This window comes from Thermobia domestica, chromosome 1 (genome assembly GCF_964235325.1).
Source record: "Thermobia domestica chromosome 1, izTheDome1.hap1.1, whole genome shotgun sequence".
Taxonomy (NCBI): Eukaryota; Metazoa; Arthropoda; class Insecta; order Zygentoma; family Lepismatidae; genus Thermobia; species Thermobia domestica.
The window spans coordinates 61,531,423-61,554,758 of NC_137454.1; the positions used below are offsets into that span (position 1 = coordinate 61,531,423).

Below are 23,336 nucleotides of genomic sequence, written 5' to 3' on the forward strand. Positions count from 1 at the left end.
GAAAGGAATGTAACAAAATAAATGTTAAGAAATACAAAATATACATATAAAAAAAACTTCAACGTAAGAAAATTAATTTGATTCTTTTTTGGAATGAATCTTACTTGTTCTTTAGCATATGACTAGAACTCAATATTAAAAACAGGAAGAAGAAACTCGATGCATTAAGCAAACAATAAATTCAAGTGTTATAAAAATAAATGTTACAAAAATATACTACATGGATATGATTAGTCAGTCAAAGCTTTAACAAAAAAATAATTACAAAAGCATAATCCGTATCCTTGCAAGTCTTCAAAAGGAAGTTCAAATCTATCCTTCAATGGTTCCAATCCAAAATAGTTGAGCGCTATACACAATGATGAGGCCATCCCATAGTAATTATCACGCATTACAGATATCACCATTACTGAGGCCACACAACCTGCAACAACTATGCTACTCCACTTACGGTCACGTCCACTGCGTTTTGCAAACAATGTACCCACTAGTACTGCTGCACAAAGAGCATGCACCACGCCTATAAAATACATGTTGTAATACTCGTACAGTTCAGCAACGAAGAGCGGACAGCCAACAACTGCACTCACCCGTGCACAAAATTCATGGATAGTTCTTAGTTTTGGTCCATATTCTGGATTTCCTATTGAAAGAAAAGAAAGAAACCAGACAACTATTAAAATCTTTGCAACCTAAAACATACAAACATAACCCTTTCAAATCAGATGTACACTCATGTCCAAAATGATTGTCGCATATCTATAACTGTCTTCTTGTGAGAACATAATTTGCCAATGATTTTGCAGGGTACTTTTAATACTGATAGTATGTGTATAAATCGGGAAATGCATATTTGTGGTAAATTTCACAGGAAAAGAATTATAAATACGAAAATTAGAATGAGAAAAACAAAATGTTGCTAAATGGACAAGAAAGTTTTATTTTCGTCTTATTGTTCTTATTTACTTCTCTTTTGACATAAAATTTGCCACTTATATGTCTTTGCCGATTATACACATACTGACATTATAAGAAATACCTTGTGAGTTCGTTATGAAATTGTATTCCTACAACAACATACAGTACAACCCCTCAAATATGAACCCCAGAAATCCGAAAACCCGGCAAATCCGAACACGTTCTCAGGAGAGAGAGAGAGAGAAAAAAAAAAAACTACAGCTGGAAAATTAAAAAAAAAAAAATAGATTTAATCACACAAATTTAGTTTTTTTTTAAGCTTTTAACATTTTTAGACTTAATGCTTATTCTAAATCATTATCTAATTATATTTTTACAAGAAGACAGTTATAGATATGCGACAATCATTTTGGACATGAGTGTACACCCGCCAGTCAAGGTCACTGCCCTTTCGACCACTGGGCCACCCTGTCTAACCTCAGTCGTTGTTTTACCGCCAATTCAGTGACGAAATAAGTACGTAATATTATTTCGCGGGTAATCCGAACAGGCTTCAGCCTCAATTAGTTCGGATTTGAGGGGTTGTACTGTATTTATAGATATGCGATAATAATTTTGGACATGAGTGTACATATTGCAGTAAGTTGAGAATGCCAAAAACAAAAGTGTTCCAGAATTTTATTTAAAAGACAAACAAAATAATAATGATAGTATGCAAGACACGTTAAGAGCTTTCCTTACTAAAAATAATACAAAATTTACCATTTTTCTTTTGCTGGTTTATTCATAAGTGAAAGAAGATAATGAAATGCAACTTACCACAATCATAGATAATGTTATTCTACAACAGAAAATATATGAACCTGAAGAATGTTCAGTGTTGTCAGAATAACAATTCCCCCAAAATCTATGTTAAGGCAGAGACTGAGGAACGAACTCAACTGCATTTGATTACGTATCATGTTGTTTTGGTATCCTGTGAACTACTTTTTAAATAATGGTTGTATTTAGTTTGTAATAAACAAAATAGTTTTAACACAGTTATTAAAATTAAATAATAATGTTATTTAAAAAGTAGTTTACAGGATACCAAAACAACATGATACGTAATCAAATGCAGTTGTGTTCGTTCCTCTAGTCCAGCGTTTCCCAACCGATGTGCCGTGAATGGGCCGCTGGTGTGCCGTAAGGAAATAGAAACAAATTATTAACTCTATAGCAATCAAATTGCAAGACAGGAAAAATGCTTATTTGTATTCCACATTACTATGAACCTCTACTATGAATCTACAACTTTAAGTTTCATACCGTGTTACTTTTTGTACATTTTTAATGTTGAAAAAAGTATTTGTTATCATTGTTATGACTATTATTGCTTCTTTATTGTTGCAGACTATTTCGTAACTTGAAATTTTAAAATATCATTCAATTCTTTCGACAAAGCAAACATGTATACACATTATCTACATTTGTGTTTTAAAACTAAAAGAGATTTGTTTGTTCGTTCGTTATTTAGTGATCTTTCTTCTTAGTGAAAAGTTGGATTTCGAAAAAGAAAGCTTAGTTTTAAAATCCTGAGTCCAACATATCATTGCAATTGTTTTCTATTTTTAAATTAGAATGAAAAATAAGCATAATGATTTACCACGGGAGAAAACCAGTGATCGAGCTTTCTTTTCTGTGAGAAGATCAGTAATCATAGAAAAAAATACCACAGTATTTTATATTTACAAATAATAATATTTATGAGTGTGCCACGAGAATTCAAGTTACACCTATAGTGTGCCGTAAGTTGATAAAGGTTGGGAAACGCTGCTCTAGTCGCTGCCTTATCATAGATTTTGGGGGAATTGTTATTTCGGCAGCACTGAAAATTTTTCAGGTTTATATTTTCTGTTGTAGAATTACATTATCTATGATTGTGGTAAGTTGCATTTCATTATCTTCTTTCACTTATGAATAAACAAGCAAAAGAAAAATGATAAATTTTGTATTATTTTTAGTAAGGCAGGCTCTTAAAATGCTACCTTCGAGCAGAATACGTACACACACACACACATTCAAGAATCATCGCATACACTAAAAATTACAACTAGTTCCATATACAGTATATGTTAGGATACACAAAGAACACGAATTTAAAACAATACCAACTCATCTTTGTTATGTATTACAACAGTACTCTACTGCTTACAAATTCGGTGACTTTACAAGCAGTATGTATGTAACTGGCAGTAGATGCAATCTGCTAGGTAACACCACATTTTTTTTTTTTTTTACACGCGTATATATGAGGGTAAGTCAAAAATTATTCGCAATTTTGACATAACTCTTCTTACATTGTTCATATTGACCTCTGTCCTCGTTTATTTTATTGTTATGCTGTTGTAGTCATGCTATGAAAGTTTGATCCTAATTCCTCCATTTGTCTTCCATCTGTTGCAGGTAGATCATGACCGCTTCATTAGAAATTTGCACCAAAGAGGAACAACGATCAGTGATCCGGTGTCTGTGGTCAGAAGGTGTATCAGGGGCCGCAATCCATCAGTTTCGGCACAATACGGGAACAGTGTCTTGCTGCAACGGAGTGTCTACGACTGGATTGAAAAATTCAAAAATGGCCACACAAGTGTTACACACAAGAAAGAGCCGGATGACCATCTATGGCCACAAATGATGACAACATTTGAGCGTGCACATGACATGGTTGTGTTAGACAGACGAGTGACTATTGAGGAAGTGGCACATTATTTAGAAATTAGTCATGGTTTCTGATACACCTTGTGACCACAAAAACCGGATCACTGCTCGTAGTTTCTCTTTGGTGCAAATTTCTAATGGAGCGGCCATGATCTATCTGCAACAAAAGGAAGATAAATGGAGGAACTACGATCAAACTTTCATAGCATGACCACAACAGCAAAACAATAAAATAAATTAGGATAGAGGTCAATATGAACAATGTAAGAAGAGTTATGTCAAAATTGCAGATAAATTTTGATTTACCCTCGTAGTATATAAATAAATAAACGATCCTTTCTAGCAGAATAAAAACTCCCACTTATTATTGGTAACGAACTACATACTTTTAAGCAGCATAAAAATAATTTTCTTCTTGATTTTCTTGAAAATTACGCATGACATTTTATCCTCAAGGATGCCATTTTGTTCAGATTGTGTCAACTATCGATTGATGTATGTACCAACTTCAGACATTATTTTAGTTAAACAGAAATTAAATTTTTAAGGAGTTTACGATAATTTTAGACTATATCTCACTAGCAGAATACGATCATTTTTAAATATCTCCCCCCCCTTAAATTGCACCGTCAAAGTGAAATAATAAAAAACACCCTACGCCCAAACCTAATCTATGTTGAAAATTTGATCAAGATCGGTCTCGTGGTTCAAGAGTTATTAAGTCACAAACATAGTGACTTTCATTTACACATATATATATATTGTCATAAACTCATTTATTCATCATTTTGATAATATGCAGTTCAAGCAGTTTAATTCTCTTTTTAATTTAAAAGGACTAGCATATACTAGCAGACGACGTTTCTATGTGTGAGTGTGTGTGTGTCCTCACTCAGCGGATGCATGTGGGTGGAGTGACCTTGATCAGCACTTCTTCAGCCAATCACAGCTCTGTCCGCTCTTACGTCACTTAACGCGTGAAACCCACGCGAACAGCGAGAGCTGAAGAGATTTAGCGGGAGAAAAACTACTTGGCGCCGAAGAGACGAATATGTAACAGCTTCTATTACCCTGCTGCAACAAGACCCTGTGTAATTATGTTCTGCAATTAGTCGAATCGAATTATTTTTCACATTATAAGAAACATCCACATACATTATTATCACCATTGTTATCTCCTAATTTAAAGCTATGTAAGTATCTATATAATTAAAATTTCTGAATCAATTGACGAGTATTTTCTGCGATTGTGCATGTCATCTCCTATGCCTCGTGGTTGTCTATTTGAGTACATGGTGCAAAATTTACTTTTTACTCATTATTTGTGTAATTTGTTAATTTTCGGAAATATGATGCTGAATCTTTTGTGTCTCTAAAAGTTGTACGTAGAATTTTTGCTTATGTGTAGTTGGCGTTGAAAGGAGCTTTCTTCGGATAACTTGTTTCATCGTCAACGCTCGAGCAAACGTCCTATTTACGACTATCAAATATAATGCTTGCTCTATCTGGATCACCATCCTATGGAGTAAACGTTATAAAATGGTGCCGGGATATATATATCGAAGCAGAAACCTTTCTTTTTGTATAAATGTTCATTTTTTGTGTTTATGAGCATAGGCCTAGGTATTCTTGATGTTCAAAACTTGCTGCGTAATTTTTGCCGCCATCTCAAAGTCAATAGGTACATGAAATTCGTGTCATTGTATCCTTATCCAGTGCATTCATCCTTACATATTGAAGCCTAAATCCTGTCTAAATTTGAATATTTTTATTATTTGCATTCTTAGGTTTTTGCAGAAATTAGTCAATTATTTGTGTTAGCGAGTTTGTTATATTTGCAACATCATGGCTGAGGGTGATCTTAGAACAGTTCTCCTCGCAATACAAAGAGAACTGAGCGCATCAATTAACGAAATTAAAGAAAATCAGAATAAGTTGAATGAAAGTCAAAATGAATTGAGTGATAATCAAAAGCGTGTGAGTGAAAGCGTTGAGGCGATAAATGTAAACCAACAGAAAATGCAAGACGATATCAATGAATTACGTAGCGAGTGTCGTGAAAACATATCCCAATGTAAAGATGATTTGTCAGGTGAAATTAACAATGTGAATAAGTGTATTAGTGCAGTGCGACATGAATTGATAGAACGAATTGAAGCAGTGGAATTAAAGTGTTTTAATACGAGCGAAGATATACGTAGAAGCGTACGTGAATTAGCCGATGCAGTGCATGATATACGGGGCACAGTTGAAGAAAATACGCGCCAAGTAAACGACCAACAACGTCAATTAAATGAATGTCACAATAGAGTGGATGATTATGAAAAAAGGTTGCGTTTGGTCGAAAGTCTCGACAAGTACCGTGAAAGCAGAATTCAGAAGTGCGAGACTAAACAAAGTGAATACGGCATAGCAGTGCAAGAGTGCATTCAAGTGTGTCACGAACAGAGTAAATTTAACCAACAGTGTTTTGAAACGTGTCTTCGCGCCAGTGAATTAAGTGAACAAACTAAGCAAGATGTGGAGCGATTATCAGAACGTGTGCAGCGTATAGAATTAGCAAATGAGCACCATGATACTGGAAGTAATATGTCACAAAGAAACACAGGTTCCGTGCACAGTGTGAAGCGTGAGAGAAAATCGAGCAGTGAGTCTCAAACGGCGTCCGATACAGAGGTGGAAAGTGATGTAATAAAGAGAACCGTGTCAAGAATCAAAACCGAAAGAGAAAGTCCGCGTATTAAGCGTGCAAGAAATAGTGAAGTGAGAGCAAGGCGTTGTTCGTTGCGATTAGCAGACATTAAGCAACTCTCTACATTTTCAGGTGATATGATGAAGGAAAGTGCAAGTGCATTTTTAGAAAACTTTGGTAGAGAAATGTCATTCGCCGGAGTGCCTCAAAGTGAATATTTGACGATCATGCCATTGATTCTTAAGGACAGTGCACTTAAGTGGTACGATTTACACGGTAAGAAGTGTCAAACTTTTCAAGAATTTGTGATAGAGTTTCAGAATGCATTTGAGAGTCCCTTAGTGAAAGCTACGCGTCTGCGCAACTTGCGATCTATTCCGTTTGACCCAAAACGTTATAGTAGTGTTGTTGATTTTGTGACAGAGCGTTTTAGTCAAATTCAAGCTCTGGAAGAATACGAAAATCCAACCATTACGTTGTCACACATCATCACTCTCCTGCCCAAGCGGCACCAATTAGCTATGATGGGTTCTATGCCTGATAACATAAATCAGTTCCTTGCGAGTGTGCAGTCCATCGAAGGATTGTCAGGAATTACTAATATGTACGACAATCAGCGTAATAAGCAGAAAGAGCAAGGTGGTGCCGGCGTTAGTGTGAATAATGTGAAAGTAGAACACGGTAGTGAAGTGAGTAGTGATAATAGTGCACGTCCGAATTTCAAACAGGGATGGAAAAAGAAATTTCATAGACGTGGACGGCGAGGTAATTTTAACAGAAATAATAATAACTCGAACGGTGGTAATCAGTCGCAAGGTAATGGCCGACAAAACACAAGTGCAAATGAAAATCGAAACGAAACGCAAGGTGCAAGGGCAAACGAAAATCAAAGTAGTGCGTCGACTTCCCAAGGTAGTTCAAATCAGAATAATAATTGGTTTCCAACATTTAATAGAGGTCTTGGTGTAAATAACGGTACCAATCAGCAACGTCAATATCCATACCAACAAAGTGGTTTTTATCCGCAGAGTTCTGTGCCTTTAAACTAGTAGCACCCTCCCACTTGGTCGCTGCAAAGGGGAGGGATTTCAGTAGTGTAAACCGGATTACTTTTCCACATATGTGCAACGAGGAAGATTTACAAGCAGATGATAATATAAGTAATGATAATGAAGAAGAAGTGGTCAAATGCGAATTAGGTCATAATACAATGAGAATAAAAATTTTGTTAAACGATCAACCCAAAATCTGTCTGTTAGATAATGGATCAGAACTATGCCTATTACGGTACAATATTTTTCGAGAAGTAACAAAGTGTGTAGCAAACGTGCATTTGCAAAAAGGAGAGCATATCGTTTTGTGCGATTTTCTAGGAAGAAAGAACAAGAACGTGAAAGGAAAGGTTATTTTACCGGTACGAATTGAAAATGTGGAAGTGCCAGTTGAGTTTCTTGTGTTACCAGAACTGCACGAAGACGTAATACTCGGTGCAAACTTTCTCGAGAAATTAAACAGTGTCGTCGATTTTAAGCGAAGTAACTTGCGTGTTGAATTTCAAGGAATTAGTGGTGAAGTGCCTTTAATACAGAGAAATAGTGAAAATGTCATTGTAGCTAATGTAAGGGAAATTAAGTGCAAGGTAGCCCCTATTGTCGTGTTGTCCGAGATAAGGGACCTTAATGATTTTTATGCGAGAACGATGAATGTGTTCCGCAGTGGGTGCGCCGAGCCTTTAGAGAAAATTGAAGCTAGTGACTTAGTGGAGGACTTCCCACCGGATCTATATTTCACAGTGGATGAAATAAGGGATGCAGTTACACGTGCTACGCTGTTTAGTGAAAACGAGAAAGAAGAATTATTTCAGTTGTCGCTCGTCCCCCCATTGTTGCTCGTCCTTATGATATTCCGCACAAATATAAGGAAGGAGTGCGTGAAGAGATCCGAAAACTGTTAAAGTGGGGTGTCATTAGACCTAATTCATCATATCATTTATTACCGTTGCACGTAGTATTGAAAAAGAGTGGAGCGTTGAGAATAGTAACAGATTGTAGAGCTTTGAATGTGCACATTAAGAATCCAGCTCTGCGTGTAGAAAAGTTGTCAGACCTCTTTGCTAAATTTAGTGGAAAACGTGTGCTAGGTACTCTTGATTTTACTAGTTCGTATCAACAATGTGGAATTACAGAAGATTCTATGCCATACTTAGTCTTTTTGTTTGAAGGAACGTTATATGAGTACACACGCATGGTGTTCGGTGTGAAAAATGGATCATCTGTATTGCAGTTGTGCTTGAATAAAGTGTTCCCTTTACCGCTACAAGAGAAATTAATTAGATATATGGATGATGTAGCTCTTGGTTGTACAACCGAACCAGAATTCTTACAGCAGTTAGATGAAGTGCTTAGTTTGTTAAGTGATGCGAACATGACACTAAATTTATCAAAGTGCATTTTTGGTGTAAGTGAAATTAATTATTTAGGCTATTACGTATCTTCAGAAGGCATACGAAAGGATCCGAAATCAGCTGAAGCAATCGAGAAGTTACCAGTGCCCAAAAATTTAAAAATGTTACGCTCATTCCTTGGTGCTGTTCAGTGGCATTCGCGAAGGTCATGCTGTTATCGCCAAACCCCTTTATGAACTTTTAGGGAAGGAAAAGAAATGGAAGTGGGGAGAAGAACACCAAAAGGCATTTGAATCATTAAAGGCTGAATTAGTAAAAGATGTGAAATTACACCATCCACAGTTCGATAAGCCGTTTTATCTCGAAAGTGTTGCAAGCAAACTCGGGTTGGCTTGTGTGTGTTATCAAATTATTGACGGTGAGAAGTGTGTATTAGAATATGCAAGCCGTACTCTTAATAAACACGAACAGAACTATGCCATAATTGAGCTTGAGTGTCTTGCATTTGTATGGTGTATTCGTAAGTGGCATGTTTGGCTTAAAGGAGCGAAAATATACATACGAACAGATCATAAAAGCTTAGTGGAGTTAAAACGTATGCGTAATGGGAATGCAAGACTTATGAGATGGTCTCTTGAACTTCAATCTTACGATTATGAAATAGAATTCATCAAAGGCAAGACTAACACACTAAGTGATTGTTTATCTCGTATGTTACCAACACAGGAAGAGTTAATGGTGAATGTGAACCCTATACAGGCTGTTCAATCAGAAGTGTTCGATTTAGATCCGTCTACAATTGCGAAATTACAATGGGAATGTGACGAGTACCGTCCAATTATTAGCTGCCTACAAGGTAATATAAGTGAAAGCGAAAGCAATGCAAATAAAAGTTCTTTTCGTAGTAGTGCTCGAAATTGGAAACAAAATTACACTTTGGAAAATGGTATTTTGATGGTGAGAGATTTTCACTTCCCAGACAGATTAAAATTGTGTGTGCCTCCATGCTTAGTGAAAAATATTTTAATTGGTTACCATGACCATTACGGTCACTTTGGATTTATGAAAGTGTTTAATATCATTTCCCGTATGTTTTATTGGAAAACCATGCGTAGTGACATTAAATCGTATATTCTTGATTGTGAGGTCTGCATGAGAACGAAGGTAGATCATCACCCAGTGAAGTGTTTAATGCAATCAGTACCAGCGAAAAACATACGTTATTTAGTCTCAGCAGATTTAGTTGGTCCTCTACCTCGAGGTAAACATGGCGAAACTTACATGTTAACAGTGTGTGATGTATACTCACGTTATTTAGTAGCATATCCACTTCGTCGTGCAACAAGTGCAAGTGTCGCAAAATGTCTTACTGAGTCATACATGCTTCATCTTGGTATTTTTATGAACATCTTAGTAGATAATGGACCACAGTTTATTGGCAAGGAGTTCGTACAAGCTATGGAAGCATATAACATCAAAATACATTATACTACGCCTTATCACGCACAAGGAAATGTCATCGAAAGATTCCATGCTGATTTAGAGAGAATTTTGCGTGTGTTGTGCCGCGATTCTCATTCTTCATGGCCAGAATATATTGTGCAAGCTTGTTTATTGTTGAACTATACTATTAGTGCCAGTTTGGGAATAGCGCCCGCAGAGTTGCATCTTAACATCAAGCCAGAAGAATTTACATTGTCACATTTTGGAATTGTGAAAAACAACGAAACAGTCGATGAGCAAGAAGGTATAGATTGGAATGGAAAATTAATAATGGCTGACTTACGGCGGAAGAAAATCATTCAACAACGGAACGAAAAGTTGAACGTTCATCAGAGAGCTCGAAGAACTTTGTGTGAAGGTGATTTAGTTTTCTTACGTCAGTACAATATTAGTAGCTTGGTAGACAAACGTATAGCCAAACTGTGTGAAGTGTACCGTGGACCTTATTTGTTGTGGAAACAAGTTGGTGAAAATGTGTTTGAAGTATTAGATCCGCAAAGTGGCAAATATATCGGATTTCAGAATGTTTCTAGAATGAAGCTGTGGAGACCAACACCAGCTACTAGAAAAAAGTGGCTAGAAATTCTGAGGAAGCATGTAGATGAAGAACAGTTCAGTGACATTTTAGAGAGAGCCGAAAAGGAAGCCAACGGAGATTATATGAACCAAGAAGAAGAAGAAAGTAAAGAAGACCAATTGTGTAGCATCAATAATAAAGATCAAGAAGTGAGAGTACATTCTAGTTTTGTTGACGAAAATATTTTGTGGTATGTACGACATGGTTATTTAGATGAACGAAAGTTATTGAGTTTATTAGAGAAGTATTACCATTAGCACTTCGAAGAAGTCAGTTTGAATTCAGAGACATGTTAGGAGATATTAGAGTAATATACACGTTTATTAGAGTATTCCTTTTGTTGTTATTGGAACAACATTGAAGTTTTACCTTAAGACCTACGACCACATTTCGCCATGAATTTCATGTGCATCGTTTTCTTTTTGTCTTCTATAAAACTCTATGGGGTTTCCTTATTATAACTTATTTTTGTTAACCACATCTCTGTGTGTCTTCGTGGTCGTATTTATAGTGGGTAGGTTTGTATGGTTTTTGTGGGTTGGCTCTTCTTCATTTAGTCGTCAGACCATCCCTAAGATGGATACAGGTTGGCATCTGTAGACATCTGACGTTGCCTCAATATAATTCTCCATCATTCGAGCTTATATTGGTTTATTTCTCTCTTCATTATAGTATTCATGTAATAGTCATCATTAAGGTTATATCTATAGGCTTATTATATTATTATATATATATATATATATATATATATATATATATATATATATATATATATATATATATATATATATATATATATATATATATATATTATTCAGCATCATGTCCTATATAGGTATATTTCAGTATTAATTTATCATGTACCATGTACTTATTTGATGAAGTTGCACGAAGGCGTTGAGGATTGAGACGTGCTTGTCGTGGTTTGTACTCGTGAAGTGATTTGAAGCAAGAAAAAAAAAAGAGAGAGAATGAAAGAAGAAATACTTACATTTCTTTTGTTAACCCATCCCAAGTAAACTTCCTTTTAACCATAATTATGTTATTTTAACCTTATTATAGTAATTACATGTAACACGTAGAAACATACACTTGATATCCATACACGAAGAATACAACACAAGGAAGAACATACGTAAATCCAAACAATAAGAAGAACACACATTCTATTCACCTCCACTTAATACGAATGCAGCGGAAACAAGTGCAGCACATTTTAAGTCAAAAAAAAAAAAAAAAAAAAGGTAGAAAGGAAGATGCCAATTAGACGTTAATAAGTTTATACGCAATAAGTGTCAGTATTCCAGGCATCTTCATATTGGCGCCGAATTTTGAAAAATAGTCCAGTATTATAAAAAGGGACTATAGCCTGCAGAGACCTTCTAGAACTTCCACCGATGGACCTAGCCCTATCCAATGGGAAGAGGATAGGAGCAGAAGATTTAATCGCCGAGTGTTCATTCAGTCGGAAGAGAATGAACGAAGAGGATGGCCTATGGACTGGACATTGTTCTGGAACATGGTGTAGATTGTGAATAGTGGACAATTTGGACAGTGTAACGTATGCAGATAGTAAAAGTATAAACAGTGTGTTATAAATGAACAGTGAAGTGTTGTTATTCGAACTGGAAAATATATCTATATTTATTTTAATATTCATTTTTCTTTTATGTTCAATTAATTGCAAAGATGAAAGTGTTTCTAAAACTTGAAGTTAATTCATTACTTGAAGTGTTTTCTCATTTTATTCACATTATTTACAATATTTTAGTGTATGTGTTATATATATCCAATTTCGTTAAGTCTTGAGTTAATTTACATTTGATCTAATAGGACTATAATAAATATATTTCTAGGCATTTATCGATATATTACATATTTATGGACTGAATAAACATTTTATATGGTTGTAATTACAGCAGTAAGTGAAGTGAAGTGAAGTGTTTGTGTGGACTGTAACTCAACCCATGTATACGTCAAAACTTTATACAGTGTGTCCTCGTCATACGCAGACAAACTATCAATGTTGCCAGGGTTCTTAGGATAAACGTATCTCATCAGAACTTTACCTATCAACTGTTCGGGTGCCATTTGTCATAAACTCATTTATTCATCATTTTGATAATATGCAGTTCAAGCAGTTTAATTCTCTTTTTAATTTAAAAGGACTAGCATATACTAGCAGACGACGTTTCTATGTGTGAGTGTGTGTGTGTCCTCACTCAGCGGATGCATGTGGGTGGAGTGACCTTGATCAGCACTTCTTCAGCCAATCACAGCTCTGTCCGCTCTTACGTCACTTAACGCGTGAAACCCACGCGAACAGCCAGAGCTGAAGAGATTTAGCGGGAGAAAAACTACTTGGCGCCGAAGAGACGAATATGTAACAGCTTCTACTACCCTGCTGCAACAAGACCCTGTGTAATTATGTTCTGCAATTAGTCGAATCGAATTATTTTTCACATTATAAGAAACATCCACATACATTATTATCACCATTGTTATCTCCTAATTTAAAGCTATGTAAGTATCTATATAATTAAAATTTCTGAATCAATTGACGAGTATTTTCTGTGATTGTGCATGTCATCTCCTATGCCTCGTGGTTGTCTATTTGAGTACATGGTGCAAAATTTACTTTTTACTCATTATTTGTGTAATTTGTTAATTTTCGGAAATATGATGCTGAATCTTTTGTGTCTCTAAAAGTTGTACGTAGAATTTTTGCTTATGTGTAGTTGGCGTTGAAAGGAGCTTTCTTCGGATAACTTGTTTCATCGTCAACGCTCGAGCAAACGTCCTATTTACGACTATCAAATATAATGCTTGCTCTATCTGGATCACCATCCTATGGAGTAAACGTTATAATATATATATATATACTAGCATCAATTACTTGTTTGCTGGGTTAAACTACGAAAAAATAGTGATATGTTCCGTTAGTCAGTCACTTTTTACTATTACTAAAGCTCTCTCTGATATCGGTCATTTTCAATGATTTTTATATTTCTCTCCCTCCTCCTCCTGCGGTGGCGTGACTGAATTTAGATTTAAACGGCATCGGAAATATCACTGTTCATCACAGTGACCCCGAAAACTATGGATTTGGCACTATTATCGCTCATTTTCGATGATTTTTATGTATCTCCTCCCTTCCTACCCATGTTGCAGGGCACGGCATCGGAAGTGTCACTGTTCATTTCAGCGATTCCGAAAACTGTAGATTCGACACTAATATCGATCATTTGTAAATATCTCTCCCCTTCCCCGTCCCCTAAGCTGCACCATCAAAGTGATATGACAGAAACTATCTCAGATCCGAACCTCATCTATGTGGAAAATTTGATCGAGATTGGTCTCGTGATTCAAGAGTTATTAAGTTTAATATATTTTTATATATCTCTCCCCCTACCTCTCCTCTACGTTGTACCTAAAGGAGAAATGATAAAAAAAACTTCCCAGTCCCAAACCTAATCTATGTTGAAAATTTGACTGAGATCGGTCGGCTAGTTCAGAGTTATTAAGTCACAAACATAGTCACCTTCATTTATATATATATAAAAGCCATACTATGTACTGTCATACTGAGAACCTAATGAGGGTATACTCCAGCACCACTCTTATCGTAACAAGTTCTCATTCAGTGTCAGTTCTTAGGTTTATAACCAATACGGCTTTTCTCGAAAACTATGCACGACGATTAACACTCGTTCAAAGAATTTTATTCAGTTTAATCAGATCTAATGATTGGTATATGTCTCAGCTTTGGACAAAATGTTCTGCGTTAAATGCTAATGATATTGCAGAATCAACTCAGTTATCCTCCTCTCCTCAGTGCACATTGAAAGAATGGCTCAGGAAATTTTAGGTATTATAGAAGATAAATTCATACGAAAGGAAAAACAAATCTACTACCTCGTAAACTTAAATCTTATTACGTAGCCCTGAACTAGAAATTTGGCTGTTTTCTGAAGTGTCATGTTTGTTTGGTTTACTCTATTCAATTTTCATCAGTATCGACAGATCGTGAATTGTCAAACTGAGGTTACAAGTAACCAACTTTTGTAATAACCATTATGTAATGTTCTTTATTAATATAGCTATCTATAACAAAAATCATGCTTTATTTAACTTTGCTTTGCCCGCATTGAAATGCCGATGCAAGACATATCATATTTATGCCGAAATAAATGCTTAGATAAGTCTAAATTTGCAGATCTCTCACCTTCACAATATCTAGTCTGTTCCTTTATTCTTAATTAGCTGTTGTTTTGTCATACTGGTGGCTCCGTGTAACGTGGTTGCTAACACTCGCCTCTGGAGCAAGCGGTTCTGGGTTTGAATCCTGCTGGGGACACTTGGTCCAAAAGGTGTTAAATTTTCTCAAGCCAGTCATCCTGAGCGAGCTTTTCCCGTATTTTCCTCATTTATACCAGCCAAATGCTTGAATGGTACCTACCTAACATAGAGGTCTCAGGCCGCTTCCTTCCTTCCCCACTTTTCCGGATAGTGTGATCGCCGATGGACCTCTTACGTAACGGGTTAAAATGCCATAGATACCGAAAGCTCAGAAATATAATTCCCTAAATTTTGTCATATTACGTACTACAACAATCGTATACATATTCACAAACACTTGACTGAATACTTTGGCTTATAAAGTAGTATTTGTATCCCACTAGTGTTTTCTTTAAGCACAGAAGAGAAATGGATTGCGATCCCTTTGTTTCGGAGGTTATCATATACATTAAAAAGTTTTTCTTAAGTAGAATTTCGAGCCATTTGTTAATGTTGAGAAAGTACTCACTGGATAGGTAATAAATACTTTGTAAATCAAGACACTAAATTGCATGTATCATATTATATTCGCATAATTCATAGACTACTATGAATTATGCGAATATAAAATGTCATAGATTATGTCCCCTAGAAGGGAAGAAAAAAGGGTAAGTTACAATTGTTTTAACAGGATGGCCACATCTCGAAATCTTTTAAGGTTACAGACATGAAATTTGGTATTTAGATTTTTCATTGAAAATAATTAAAGACGTGTTTCAGCGTTTTTTTTTTCCCTAGGAGGGAAGAAAAACGGCAGGTAGGAAAAAAGACAGGGGGTTTGCAATTGTTAAAATAACATGGTCATCTCGAAATCAGTTAAGGTTAGAGATACGAAAATTGGTATTTAGGCTTTTAACTTAAAATAATTAAAGATAGTTTCAGTGTTTTTTTTCTTTGTTTGTTTGTTTTGTTTTCCTTAGAAGAAAAAAGGTGGGTGTTGTAACTGTTATAATAAGATGGCCACATCTGAAATCTCTCTAAGATTAGATACACATTAGGTATGTGAAAGGCACGATGCCGCAAGCCAAGCAAATGCGAAGTCCCCAGCTAGCCGAAGGCTGTTAACATTACGTAAGGATTATTTTTATCACAGAAGTTGGCTACTTATAGTTTCACCGTTCCGTGAAATCACAATTTGACAACATTGCTAAAAACTGAACAAAGAAAAAAGAACAAATATAGTAGCACAGAAAAAACAAAGTTTCCATCTCAGGATTATTACAAATACAGTTTACTACGTAGAAGGATTTTAATTTATTTAAATTTACTTTCTGTAACATTATTTAAAATTTCCTGACCTTTCCTCACTTAATACTGTGAGGAAGTTGACATGATTAGTAAAGTCAGCGCAATTATGAGCAACAGATACAAAACACAACAAAGGCAACTTTACATAGCTCTCTATATAGTGAACTCAACTATGTTCACCAAAAAGTTATATTCACATGAACATTTTTTGCATCCGACAACAACATCAAAGCAACCATAGAAGAAATCACAGACTAATCGCAGTAATTTTAATAGCTAAGGGCTGTGTACAAAAGAACAGATTAATCGAATGTGTTTTAAGTCCTTTCATAATAAAGATGATATGAAGAACAGAATATGCTATGAAGGTCCCTTTATGGCACAAGATTAACACGAACGCTTTATGTACATCTGGTTCTAGGCTCGTTCCCAGGGTGAGATATAGGGGTTTATATAAAAACCTATCCTATTAAAGAGGGATCAAAACGAGTACTTTGACTTCGTACATCAGAAGGTGTACTCTCAGCAAGGTTAGGATACGGAAACACATACATTGGAAGCAAGCGTTCTAACGATAAGGAACGGATTTTTTTTCTTTAGACAAAGAAATTGCTTTCTTTCTTCCCGGCGGGAGTTCTTGTGGTTCGGATCCCACGTTAAGCTGTAGGTCTACGTCTCATATAGCTTCGCTGCTGAAACGGACGCTAAACTGAAATCACAAATTGCTTTCTCTGTAACACAATAACAATAACAATAATAATAATAATAATAATAATAATAATAATAATAATAATAATAATAATAATTATTATTATTATTATTATTATTATTATTATTATTATTCAAAGGAAATTTTGATTCTAAATAAATGAATTGCTATCTTTTAGTTTAACATCCCTCAGTTACGTTCTATAAAGCATAGGATATAGATGACCACAGACAATGAACAATGATGGAAAAATTGATCAAATGAGAATATTGGAGGAAGCAGGAGGACCCTGTGAAAAATATGTTATCAACCACAAATTCACAGTTTGTGATCGTACCAGAAGTAAGTGTTCACCATTGAACTAATGTGCCTTCTGAAGTCGATTTTGTCAGTTTCGTAATATGGCTTATGACCTTTCGAACTTTATTTGCTTAATAGCTAAAGTAACATTTATATTCAAAGAGTACCCAGTTAAAAACTTGGTAACGAACATACAGGACAACTGAAACCTACATATGCTGACATCTTATTTGAATACAATCTGGTATTCGTATTTATTCCTTCGTTTTTCGACTCGTTTAAACTTACCTTTTAAGATCACGATGGATACTGAAGAAGAGACCAAAAAATGTGGAAGTTTACTATTTAGACGACATTCAGCAGGTGTGATTAAGAACATAAGGTGTCCATTTTTGTAAGTCAGTATCCCTTATAAGTTTCCTTCATCAGATATAAGCTCCAGAATTGTATTTGCATTCTATATTATCACAAATAGTAGGAATTCAATTACTTTTAATCCTGGGGATTATTATAGTTACTCTTGAATTATTCGTGTGCTAATTTCTTGAATATCTCAAATTAATTAAAGATTTCTACATATTCGGACACAGATAAATTAAACTAATTTGATGCATACAAAGCTAGGATACATTGCTTACCATATCTTAGAACACCTAGTGCTGCTGCAATAAGACAAGCTCCGAAGCAGCCGTAGGCCCATTTGTACTTATAGTAATAAAATGACTGCAGAGATCTCACTGCCCACATTGAAGAAAGAACGAGGACCAAGTTGGATAAAGCAGTGGTAAACCTCGTTTCCCTGAACACCTTCATCTTTCAGCTCCTCTTCTACATACCTGTAATGTAATTGGACACAGGTGAAACAGGTAACACGAAATCAATCGTTGAACTTACTGCTTTGACGTTTTTTACACGTAACTATTATAACTGTCCAAGTTCTACGGTAATAATTTGTGGAACGGTAACTCACAAGTGCTCAATGTGTACTTCCCTTATTTTCCTGCATACTTCAATTCAGTAATTCAATTCCTTCCAGACTCATTTCAGCATGTTTTCATCAAGAGTTTGCATAGCGCTATTGGAGTTCACGAATGAAAACACGGTAAAACATGTCTGTGTGGAAATAAATGACCAAATTGATGTATGCACGGTAACAAAGGGAGCTCGCGGAGCATTTGTGGATTACGATGCTACAATATTTACACTAAAACTTGGATAGTATAGTAGTTTTATATAATTTGCACAATTAATAAAAAACTATAAGGAGCTGAAATCCTTCATATCATTTTCAGAGATCCTGTATTATTAAAAATTCACACAGAACGAAGGAAATGCTTTGTAGCACTAGAAAGTGTTAATTTATCATAAATAATTCTGTTTCTTGATACCATTACATATATAAAGTTTTTAAAAATTTTTATTCATCTATGTATGCAGACAGTGGCGTATTTACGATTTTGTTTCGGGAGGGGCTTTGCTAACTTTCGGAAGGGGGGGGGCTTTGCCTGGAAATGTGAAAATTCTGCAAATATTTTATTTACTTTACTATACTAAGTAAGATTTCGGGGGGGCTTAAGCTCGGAAGCCACCCCCCTAAATACGCCACTGTATGCAGATCTTTTACGAACTTTAATACTTTACCCCCCCCCCCCCCCCACATATATATATATATATCTCAATATGTAATAAGGATAATGTCTAGCACATTTTTGTTAAAATGAAACCATAGACTCATCTCTTAAAACCTTGAATACGAATCTTGATATCACTTCAATAGCTTCATAATACCGTCATCGTCAGCTAACTTTAAAGTGTTAAAGCACCAGCTTTAAGAGTTCACGTGTTATTTTCAATTTAGTCCTCTTCCAATAAAAGATAAAACTCCAGAGTCACTGCTGCAAACTGGTGGCCACCCTAATTGATCTTGTTAACACTCGGAAATAAACATTAAACACGAGAACTACATAAAAATCTCAAAACAATTTAAAAATCAACTATCTTGCGAGACCATAAGAACAAATGTCGCCAAGTCTTAACTGTTCCCAGATTTAAAAAAAAAAATAATCCAGAATTATGCCTTTGAGCCTAAATGAAAACTGAGATACCTAATACGATTAACGTTAGTGGAACCTAAATTTTAGAACGAAACTATTGATGACACCAAAATCGAAAGAGAAATTGCTCCTTTCCAAATTTAACGTTGAATATTTAGTTCTATTATTCAAAAACACTTATTTCAATTTATGATATAGGGTAGTACTGTAGGAAGCAGGAGAGACGGATGTGCCCACAGGACGTAGGCGCGTTAGCGACTAAGGGTATACGTAAAAAAAAAAAAAAAGGATAGTGCAGAAAACACTCGATATGGCATAAATTTACATAATTTAGAACACTTGTAATGGTTTCATACTTGTAAACATAGAATATACTTTCCATATATCGTGCAGAAATACTCCGCTGGTGGAAATTAGTACGTTACATAGTCGTCTTTAATATACATTCATTTATTTTAATCCTAGTATAGCTATTGTAACGGCTCGATACTTACAAACATGAAATACTGGTTTCCTACATTGTGAAAAATTCCTTCGCCAGTGGAATTTAATATCCTACACAACCCTCACTTATATGCAGTCACTCAGTTTAACCGTAAAATTACCATTTTTATGACGGACTATACTTTATCAGTACCAAATTAAAGCCGAGATCAAATTCAAGACCATGCCCTTCAAGGGCAGATAGCTTAAACCAATAGGCCAGCGAGGAAAAGAAACTGGAGGAATGTCAAACTGTAAGTAAACAGTAGCTTAACTACCCAAAGCACACTGGGGTTAATTCTAACTGTGGGGGGTCAAAAGTAGATAAAAAAACAAAAAGTTTACAGGAGAAATGAGTTGTTGGTAACGAACCGTAGTAATTAATGTGTGGGAAGATAGGTTATACATGGAAGAGTACACTTTTACTATACGGATCCACAAAAAATTCATAATATACATACTTCTTTCTCTCTGGTTTCATTTTCTGTTCCTTCAACAATCATTTTCGAGGTGTGCTCTTGCATTTTCCGATGCAGGTTGACTTTAGTAAGTCTTACTCAAAACAACCAAGCAACGTGTAGTTTTACTATACGGATCCATAGTATAAGTAGTAGTAGTAGTAGTAGTAGTGGGAGTAGGTGTAGTAGTAGTAGAAATAGGAGTAAGTGGAAGTAATGGAAGGAGTAATAGAAGTAGGAGTAAGTAGTAGTAGTGGGAGTAAGAGTCGAAACGGGTAGTAGTAGTAGGAGGAGGAGTAGGAACGGGTTAGAAGCTCCGCAGGGATTGGTTGGGTTCTGTTCTCGATATAAAATGGGAAAATTACAGACTTGCCAAAATTTTATGGCAGTTTATGGAAGATTACGTGTTCGATTTCAGGTTCGACTTTAATTTTTATATTTCCACGCAAATACGCATCTCAGAGGTAAATGCACGCTATATTCCCATTACTTATACACTATTCTATTAAAATATTATTAGAAATTTCTTCTGTAAATTTTATAAATCTATGGATCCGTATAGTAAAATTGCACCCATGGAAGGATACTTGGCTGGATTCGTTTTCAGATCAACAGTTAAACAAGAGAATATAATACAAACATTTTTGAAAGCCATTGCGGGTCTATACAACCCATGAATGTAAGTAGAACATAAGCTAAACTAACCACAACTAGGCAGATGGCATTTAGTATCTCTCCCAAATCCATCGACGGCTCCGGATCCGGTATTGTGATGTATAGTGAGCCGTTGTAAGTGAGCTCATTTTGTATACCCACCGTCGCTGACGCACCTGCCCCATACGGACGCACCTCTTCACTGCCGCTAGGTCCCCCTAGTGCACTCCAGCCCTGACTCGGATTTGTATCTTTAGTGGCCAAATAGCATACGTTGGTTTCTGTTTTATGCAGAGCAGTTCGTGTATTCATGCTCATCATAGTTAAAAATAACTAAGCGTAATCACTACCAAGTGATTTGGGAAGAAATTAAATAATACCCAATTAGGCTATAGTTATTAAAACAGTGTGAATCTGGGAAAAAAAGAAAAAAATTCTGCCCCCCCCCCCCTCCCTAATTAGAATTATCCGCAAACTAATTCACACAGTGCACTTCACTTATTGGTACTACCATATCCCGTGAGCGACTCGGTATCCACATGCTACGATCTGTCTGAAAAGCTTTAACAAATTTGATTGGTTTTCAATACTTAACAGTACTGTTACAATATATGCTTTGGGTTAACTTCTGTATCGCCGGACCAATTTTAGGAAATTTACCGGATCAATTGGAGAATTTATTTAAGTTTGTTTGGAAGAATGAGTGAAAGTCAGGTAAGGAGAATAGTAGAAGTTAAGAAAATTGTTGTGTTTTTTGGTTGTTTTTGATGTTATAAGCGGCACTGTATGTGGAGGCGGATGGACTATTTCGTGGAGAGGTACACTTGTTTTACTATACGGATCCATAGATTGAAAAAGGGGCAAGAAAAATTTGGGCAAGTCTTTAATTTGCCCATTTCATGCCGAGAACAGAACCCAACTAACCCCTGCGGGGCTTCTAACCCGTTCCTACTACTACTACTACTACTTATATTATGGATCCGTATAGTAAAACTACACGCCTAGTAAGATAATCTAACGCAACTTAATGTAATCCAACCAAATATAACTGAATGCAGTACATTTTGGTACTTTTTCGATTTTCAAATTGGTCCGGCGATACAGCAGTAATGCCGAATGCTAAATCATTTTTATCAAGTGCAAGGATATATTAAATACTCTCGAGAAATTAACTTAGCCCTTGAGTGATTATTAATTTATTATATTTCGAAATGCCCTGACCAGTAAAAAACGTTATTAATCTGACAGCATAAATGCTTTACACGTTCGTTCAAATTAGCTAGTTCAAATGATTCCTGTACTAATATATTGATTATGAAAAAAAAATGAAATGAAATCTTTAAGTTTTACGTCTCACGGTTATGCCGGTTAAGCTAAAGGAGACGGTGACAATGAGAGATGAGTGAAATGGTGGAATGAAGAAAGTGGGAGGAAACGGGAGAACCCCGAGAAAACCCACGAGCACGGTGTTTGTCCACCACAAAGTCCACACGGCGCGAGCTGTATATCGATTATGAATAAATACAGGGAATGAAATTAATATTAAATTGGACGCAAAAAGTTATATGAAAAGAAAATTAATTTAAAAATACCTCTAGTACATAAAAGCTGTGTACAAACCAGTTATGCTTTCTCCATCTTTATTTTTGAGTTTACATGCAGAGCTGAAATACCACTTTAAATTATATAAATTATGGCACACCAGAGTTCACTCCCGGTCACGAAGTACTGTTTACTTTTTTCTTCTTCAGTTGTATCTCATTACTGTTGCTGCAGATCTAATAACCGATGAGCAGTTCTAGGTTAAAAGTGAAACAAAATTTATTACTCAATTATTCACCACAGTAGGACATGCAGAGCCGCAAGTGCGAAGAGGAAAGAAAATAAGGGAAGTCATTCAGGAACGACGCAATAGAAACGTTAGGTTTTAATTACGATAATAGGCATAGAAGTTATTATGTTTCGCATTGTTTGTGTTGCTTGCAATCCGATTGCGTAGACTAATTCAGAATGAGGCCCCAAGGTGTGTTAGGAAATACTGCAAGTGGCGAGAAAAGCTTAAGTAGAAAGTCCAATACATTTACACAAACTATAAATTTCAAGTTCTTATCGTATAGAATTTGGCACATACAGTGTGTTTTGCCAGATTGTCTCATTGTAGTAACAGAGTATTTTTGTTAGTGGTTGTAGTATTGCGGAAAATGAGATTCGATGATTTGCGTGAGTGAAGGAGTTTGCTTGGTTAGGAATGCACACGAGTCGAGTCGAGTCGAGATTTAAACATGTCTCGACTCGGCT

General features: G+C 35.7%; 1 protein-coding gene across 2 annotated transcripts; it reads right to left on the minus strand.

Annotated features, from left to right (window-relative positions):
- Positions 1-163: 163 nt before the first annotated feature.
- Positions 164-22,814, minus strand: LOC145685282 (uncharacterized). Of its 2 annotated transcripts, none has more exons than XM_081757653.1 (3): positions 22,659-22,814; positions 18,028-18,225; positions 164-643 (listed from the first exon to the last, which is right to left on the minus strand). In XM_081757653.1, exons 2-3 carry the CDS (start codon positions 18,200-18,202, stop codon positions 231-233), a joined length of 588 nt encoding a protein of 195 aa, XP_081613779.1. In that variant the 5' UTR covers positions 18,203-18,225; positions 22,659-22,814; the 3' UTR covers positions 164-230. The 2 variants fall into 2 exon arrangements, with proteins under 2 accessions (XP_081613779.1, XP_081613783.1); XM_081757657.1 differs by having other exon boundaries at positions 22,631-22,797.
- Between the last annotated feature and the right edge of the window lie 522 nt (positions 22,815-23,336).